At 38.6% G+C, this 7929-nt stretch overlaps 1 protein-coding gene across 1 annotated transcript; it reads left to right on the forward strand.

The window, feature by feature from the left end:
• Window positions 1-5140: 5140 nt before the first annotated feature.
• LOC149150480 (putative disease resistance protein At5g63020) lies at window positions 5141-7675 on the forward strand. The gene is made up of 3 exons (XM_089442812.1): window positions 5141-5206; window positions 5433-6901; window positions 7567-7675. The coding sequence occupies exons 1-3, from the start codon at window positions 5141-5143 to the stop codon at window positions 7673-7675; spliced, it is 1644 nt and encodes a 547-aa protein (XP_089298938.1).
• Window positions 7676-7929: the final 254 nt, after the last annotated feature.

Raw genomic sequence — 7929 nt, forward strand, 5'->3', positions numbered from 1 at the left:
TTAATCACAACTTCCGCCATTGACAATTCCCAAACAGTTTCTGAGATAAACGAAATTTTCTCCTGCCAATGGCTTTGTGAAAATATCAGCAAGTTGTTCTTGTGACCTGCAGTGCTACAACACAATTTCATCATTGTTAACCAACTCTCTAATAAAATGATATTTAGCATCAATATGCTTGATCCTTTTGTGAAAGACAAAATTCTTTGACAATGCAATTATTGAGGTGTTGTCGCAGAAAATAGTTGTCGCGCCCTCTTGGTCATAACGAAGATCCCTCAACATCCTTCTCATTCAAACTACCTAACACGCTCTTGCTGTTGCTGCAACATATTCAGCTTCCGCTATTGACAGTGACACTATTGGCTGCTTCTTGGAGGCCCATGAAATGGCTCTGGAACCCAAATGAAAAACATATCCTGACGTGCTTTTTCTTTCATCGACAATGCCTGCCCAATCACTGTCAGTGTAACCAACCAGCGTGAAATCACTGGTTGCTGTGTACAAAACGCCATACTGTTTTGTCCCATTGACATACATCAAAATCCTTTTCGCTGCTTGCCAATGTGTCTCCTTGGGTGTCTCCATGAACCTTGACACCAAACTTACTGCATACATTATATCTGCCCTAGTGGCGGTCAAATACATCAGGCTGCCTATCATGCCTTTGTATAATGTCGGATTGACATTGTTGCTGCAATATTCTTTGCTCAACTTCAACCATGTGACAGTTGGACTTGGTGCAGAATTGTTGTTCTGCATTTTAAACCTCTCCAAAATTTTTGCCACATACTTTGATTGAGAGATAAAAATGCCATTTTCTGTTTGCTTCACTTCTATGCCCAAAAAATATCTTAGCAATCTCAAGTCAGTCATTTCAAACTCACTCTTCATTACTTGTTTAAAATCAGTGACCATGAAATCATCACTGCCTGTAAAGATCAAATCATCTACATATAAGATGACAATGAGAATCTTACCTTCGCTCTCTTTGATGTAGAGAGTAGGTTCACCGTCACATTTGTCGAAACCATTTTTCAACAAGTAAGAATCTATCCTGCTGTACCATGCGTGCGATGATTGCTTCAATCCATAAAGAGCTTTCTTCAACCGATATATTTTGTTTTCTTGTCCTCCAATCTCATAACCAGGCGGTTGCGCGACATACACTTCCTCTTTCAGCACTCCATTCAAGAACGCTAACTTTACGTCCATCTGATACACTGTCCATTTATGATGTGCGGCAATCGCCACAACTGCACGCACTGTTTCCATCCGTGCGACTGGTGCGAACGTCTCCGTGTAATCTCTTCCACGCCGCTGCTTGTATCCTTTGACAACTAGCCTTGCTTTGTGTCTTTCAATCTTTCCTTCAATGTTACTTTTGGTCTTATAGACCCACTTCACTCCAATAACATGTTTTCCTTTCGGAAGGCTCACTAATTCCCATGTGTCATTCCTTTCTATTGCTTCTATTTCTTCCTCCATTGCCGCAACTCATTTTTATTTTTTGACTGCATCTTCAAAGTGGATTGGGTCATCTACATGGAAAAATAATGCAAATAAGGAATTTAGACCTGCCCCACTATCAACTTCATCTTGCTCATAAATTTCATTTAAATTTCTTAATTTTGGCCTTCTTGTGCTTGCTGAAGATGGGCTTGATATGTCACTTGGTGTCGCGGTTCGCGGTGTGCTTGTAGAAGCACTTGCTTGGTTGCGTGAAATTTTCCTATTATTTGTTGATGGCGTTGCTTGCTACCTGTGTTGTTGCGCTTGAATAGGAGTAGAGGGGGTCACTGTTGAGGAATTACTTGCTGTTGTTAATTTCTCTCCGTCCTCATGTGGTATGCATGCTTTGACATTGATTGTCTTTTCTAAACTTCCATCCCATGCTTCCTCTTCTATGAATTGCAAAACTCTGCTGATTATGACCTTCTTGGTTAATGGATTGTAGAGTTTGTATGCCTTGGATTCATCATTGTATCCAACAAATATGCATTTCTCCCCTTTGCTGTCCAAATTCTTTCTGAACTCATCCAGGACATGTGCATAAGCCACACATCCAAAAACTGTCATGTGAGTGACACAATGCTTTCTTCCACTCCATGCCTCTTCAGGAACAATGTTCTGGACGCTTTTGGTTGGACATCTATTCAAGATATATGCTGCACAAGCGACAGCTTCAGCACAATAGACATTTGGCAAATGCTTTGCCTTCAACATACTCCTTTCCATCTCCATAATGGTCCTATTCTTCCTTTTTGCCACACCATTTTTCTGCGGTGTATATCTTGTTGTAAATTGCTTATGAATTCCATGTTCCTTGCAAAATCAAAGGAAGTCATTTGAGATGTATTATCCACCTCTGTTTGTCCTAAGGACTTTGATGAAATGTTCGCTTTACTTTTCAACAAGAGCCTTGTATTGGCGAAAGCACTCAAACACTTCACTTTTCTGTTTTAGGAGAAAGACCCATGTCTTCCTTGTGTAGTCATCTATGAAGGTCAGTCCATAGTGACTGCCACCAATTGATGGTGTCTGCATTGGTCCACATAAATCTAAGTGGACAATATCCAAAAGTGCCTTTGCCCTCACTGACTTTCCTGCTGGAAATGTCTCTCTATGTTGCTTGCCCAAGATACATCCTTCACATATGTTGTCTAGTTTTTCTATAAGTGGTAAACCCTTCACCATGCCTTTCCTATGCAGCAAATTCAAACCTCCAAATTTGAGATGTCCAAATCTCAAGTGCCATAACCTGTTTTCATCTTTTACCTCTGCTTGAAAGTTTATCTGTGTGACAGCTGCCCCTTTTCTTCCATTTTCTTGTGAGTTCATAGAAAGTTGTGCTTGTGCACCTTCTTTCTACAAATCTGATATTATTTTCAGGGGAAACATTCTATTGTCTGTCATCTGAACCTTTACAATCAGCTGTCTGCTTGGAGGCCTATCCAAAATTGTGCACACATCATTTTTGAAGAAGACATTGTAGCCTTTCTGCATGAGCTGTCCAACGCTCATGAGATTATGTTTCAGACGGGGACAAAGTAAACATCAGAGATGTATTTCTTCTCCCCCTTCTTTGTTAGGATATTAACTCTACCTTTTCCCATGACAGAGACTTTGCCATCAGTACCTAATGTCACTTCAGATTTCACACTTTCATCTAAATCAGAAAACATTTCTATGTTTCCTAACATGTGGTTGCTACACCCTGAATCTAGATACCATATATCACTCTGTTTTTCTTATGCGACATTACAAACTAAAAACATGCTATCATGGTTCTGATTTTCTCTTGTGAAATTTACAATTGGTTTGTTACTAATATCATATTGCTTCTTTCTACATTCATTTGCATAATGACCATACTTCTTACAGTAATGACACTGAACTTGAGATTTATCATACCTCTGACTTTGTGCTTGATTTTGTCTTGGGCCTTGACTTGGATTTTGTTTGCTGCCTCTTCCATTTGAGCTTGAAGGGCTGCTTCTTCCACCTCTGTGTGGGCTTCTTCCTCTTCCTCTAACATATGATCTTCCTCTGCCTCGACCTTGACCAAATGATACTTGTGTCTTGAACACATGCTCTAATGAGGAGCTTGCTGCTTTATTCAATGTATGTTCATGAGAAATTAGTGATGCATTAAGCTCATCCAATGTAAACTGTGAGAGATCCTTTGTTTCTTCTATGGCCACAACAATGCCCTCAAACCTTGCTGGTAGACTTCTCAAAACTTTCTCAACTATTCTTCTTTCCTCAAGTGTCTCACCATGAGACCTGATTTGAGTAACCAACCCATTTACATGTGTAAAAAACGAGTCTATATTATCATACTCTTTCATACAAAGTGTTTCAAAATCTCTCCTCAGCATTTGCAGCTTTGTTGTCTTGACTTTTTCCATGGCTTGGTACGTTGTCTGGAGGGTGTCCCATGCTTGCTTCGACTTCGTTGTTGCTGCAACCCTTGGGAAAATATTTTCATGAACTACTTGAAAGATATAAAACAGGGCTTTTGAATCCTTCTTCCTGTTGCCCCATAACACATCTCTTTCTGGTTGAGATAAGGCATTGTATGTTGCTGCATCTGCTGGTTCTTGAAAACCATTCTCCACCAAATCCCAAATGTCTTGAGAAGAAAACATGGCCTTCATTGTAATAGCCCAATAATCATAATTTTTGCCATTAAACTGAGGTATTTGAGGATTAATCAAGCTTGTGCTTGATGTTGCCATTTCTGAGCATAAAAACAAACTTTCTACCTACTAGTAAATATGCTAAAAAACAATGTGCGCTCAAAAACAATTTTACTGTTAGTAAAAACACTTGTTTTTACACTAACAAAGTTTAACCTGCTCTGATACCATGTTAGAAATATTTGGAAAATTTAATTTTCATTTTCGCTGAGGGGAGAGGCAGAGAGTTGTGACTTTCGCCACGCATGAGAAGCAGATTTCGCGGAGCTATCTTTGCGCACCACGAGGGTAATTTCCCAGACTTGGATTTCGCGCACCTCGGAATTATTCTAGACACTTAATGAATACTCATAGCAAAAATAACAGGATAGGTTTGGAGAAACACACTAAAACTTAGTATTCATTTCTTAAACATGAAAATTACATTTACATGAGACTGCGACTCATTCACCAAGCAAAATAAAATTTTACAGAGATTTAAACTTATGCGGAATAACACACAGTAAAAGTAACTGTTGTTTTCACGCGCCCACCAAAAATTGCTCCACCATTTTCTCCACAGGGACTTGCGCTCTTTTCTTTACCTCTTACTCTCTAGCCTCTCTACACAGTTTGATCTCTACATAAGGACTTTTACATTCATATATAACTTAACATACAATTTTACATTTAATTCATGACAGAGCGAAATTAATTTTGATGTTGTTGTTGAGTGTGATCATTGTTGAATTAATGCTTTCCCATATCTGTTTACTTAAGTACATAAATTCTTTAAATGCCTTTGCTGCGTTTCTGAATGGTTTGCGTCTGAATTCAGATCTTCTATATTCAAGCTGAGACGCAACCTGCAAAAATTTCTGACATGTATGACTGCTGTCAGGTAGTTTATTGCGGTGGTTGGGATTATTATTTCAACCATCGATATTGTAACCGGCACCATGGATATTGTAACCGGCACCGCAGGCAACACCATTAGTAGCGTTATTATGATTCTGCTCTGTCAGGTGGTTTATTAAGGCGGTTGGGATTATTATTTCCAACATGGATATTGTAACCGGCACCGCAGGAAACACCATTAGCAGCGTTATTATGATTCTACTCATCCAATAACTCATCGAATAGATAAACGACGTAATTCACTTGGATGAAAATTCTTGGCTTCTACAGGAGTAATTATGGTGTATGAAGAGCTTCTTAGATTATATTAATGCTTTATTCCAAGATCAGCAGAGGGAGGTCCCCATTTCTCTGAATAATCGATTGTTAAAGATGCAAGACGTTGTTGAAAAGGGCAGAGACTTGATCCAAAACTCACTACGCCCCTGGCTGCAGCAGTGTATTGACTGCCTCGTTTGCAAGCCCAGAATGTCTACACAGATCCGAGAGTGGAAAACTTCTTGTTCTGATTTCTTTGATGACCTTCAGTCAGACCTTTTAGTGATGAAAAATGCTTACCAGATTGTGCAGGTGGCACAACAACAGGCAGACGTACTACTTCAAGACCAACCAGACACCGGATTGGTAGGGTTGGAAATTAGAGATACCGAGATACAGGTTGTGGGTTGGCTGACGGGAGTTTCCCATGACCACCTTCATACAATTGGTGTATACGGCATGGGTGGTGTGGGTAAAACGGTGTTCCTCAAAAAAGTCTACAACACCATCAAGGTTAGTCACATTTTTGATCATATGATTTGGGTTATAGTTGCTCGATTTACATTTGAACAAATACAAAATGATATTGCTTCTGCACTTCATTTAGATGTAGCAAACTATTCTAGTGATGTGTGGAAGATGAAATTGTATGCTTACCTCAAGACGAATAGATTTCTTTTGATTTTAGATGACATGTGGAGTGGACTCAATTTGAAAGAACTAGGGGTAGAATTTGGCACTGGCAAGGGTAGCAAACTTGTATTCTCTACTCGAAATAGATATCTAATTGCAGAAAAGGACACAGAAATGTCCATAGAAATACAACCTCTACCAACAGAGGAGGCGTGGACCCTGTTTTGCAGAGTAGCCTTCAAAGACGGCCATGTTCCAGTGGACATAGAGCAAATTGCCAGAGAAGTCGCCAGCAAATGTAAAGGTTTGCCATTGGCGATAAATGTAATAGTCTCAACAATGAAGATAACCACAGTTATAAATGACTGGAAGTTTGCTTTAACCCAAATGCAAAAGGTGGACCCAAATTTTCCAATTTGTCATCCGAGAATTGAAAAAGATTTGTATCAGCAATTGAGATGGAGTTATCATGCTTTGCGCTCTGCTGATTTGAAAAACTACTTTCTTTACTGTGCCATGTTTGAGGAAGATGCACGAATTCCTGTAGAGGGTTTGGTGCGAATGTGGATCTCAGAAGGTCTGGTCAAGACCAATGATTGCAAATACGACTATTTACTAGACAGTGGGTGCAGGTATGTAAAGTTGCTTCTTGATCGCTCCTTGGTGAATGAAGAGGTTGATGAAATCGATGAAGTTATTGTGCCCTATATTTATGTTCACGATGTTCTCCGCAATATGCGGATTTATATCGACGAGAAAGAGGAAAATTATGCATTTAGGGTAGGTCACAGGTTTCAACATTTCCCCGACATGGAGGCCTGTGCTGATTGCAAACGGATATCACTTCGCAACAACAATATTATATCTTCTCCGACGAATGAATTTATATGTCCAAAAGTAGTTTCTCTAATGTTAGGAGAAAATATATATTTGAGAGAAATTCCACAAGGCTTTTTCCTTAATTTCACCAATTTGAAGGTATTAGACCTATCTCTATTACCATTAAAATCATTGCCAGCATCACTGTGGCAATTGATACACCTTGAGTTTCTTGACTTAGGGAATACTCAGATTCAGAGCATTCCTGAAGATATAGGCAATCTTGTTCACCTTCAATTCTTGAGTATTTATAATTGTGTGTCTTTGATATCATTGCCTGGTGAAATAGGAAAACTTACAAATCTGAAGCATCTAGACATTAGATGTTGTTACCGCTTGGTGCCGCTTCCACATGACATTAAAGTACTTTTAAAGTGTAAGATTATAGAGACTCCATCATCTGGGAACGGGATGATGGACAGTGATGAACTCACTTAGCACGATACCAGAAAATTCATGTAACCTCTGTCCGGGAGATCTGAACTTTGCATGCATATATAATTTGTTCAAGTAGTTTGTGCATCATTATTTTATCAATTTGTTCTTTCTATTATGTAATTTATAATATTTTTATATTTAAACTTTGGCATTTAATTCTAATTTTACTTCAATAAAAAAATAATCTTCTATGAGATTGTTAAAACTTTTACAATATTATTTTAATAATAAATTATTTCTAGTATCGTTGTTGTCCCAGGTGGTTGGGATGGTGCACTGTTGCCCTCCCCACCCGTGTTCGAAACACGCACTACATATCGGGTTGCGCTTTCGCAACATTTGTAAGGATTTCTGGGATGCTGTCATGATATGTTCGGATGTATCATGATGTATTATAAAGCTTCTTCAAAGGGGATTTCCCCTCTGAAAATTATTTCTAATATAAAATAATACAATATATTTAGCAGTGATGTTCAAATGTCATGTTTTAAAGAATATTTTTAATAATATTGAGTGGGCAATGCTTAATCTTTAAAATGGGTAGATGAACTCGTAATTGAGAATGCTTATGTATCATGTATATATTTTGATATAATATTGAGTGCTTAGTGTTTAATCTTTA

The sequence above is a fragment of the Pinus tabuliformis genome, chromosome 9, assembly GCF_031772625.1.
Source record: "Pinus tabuliformis cultivar Carrire ecotype Pingquan chromosome 9, CPIR1, whole genome shotgun sequence".
Taxonomy (NCBI): domain Eukaryota; kingdom Viridiplantae; phylum Streptophyta; class Pinopsida; order Pinales; family Pinaceae; genus Pinus; species Pinus tabuliformis.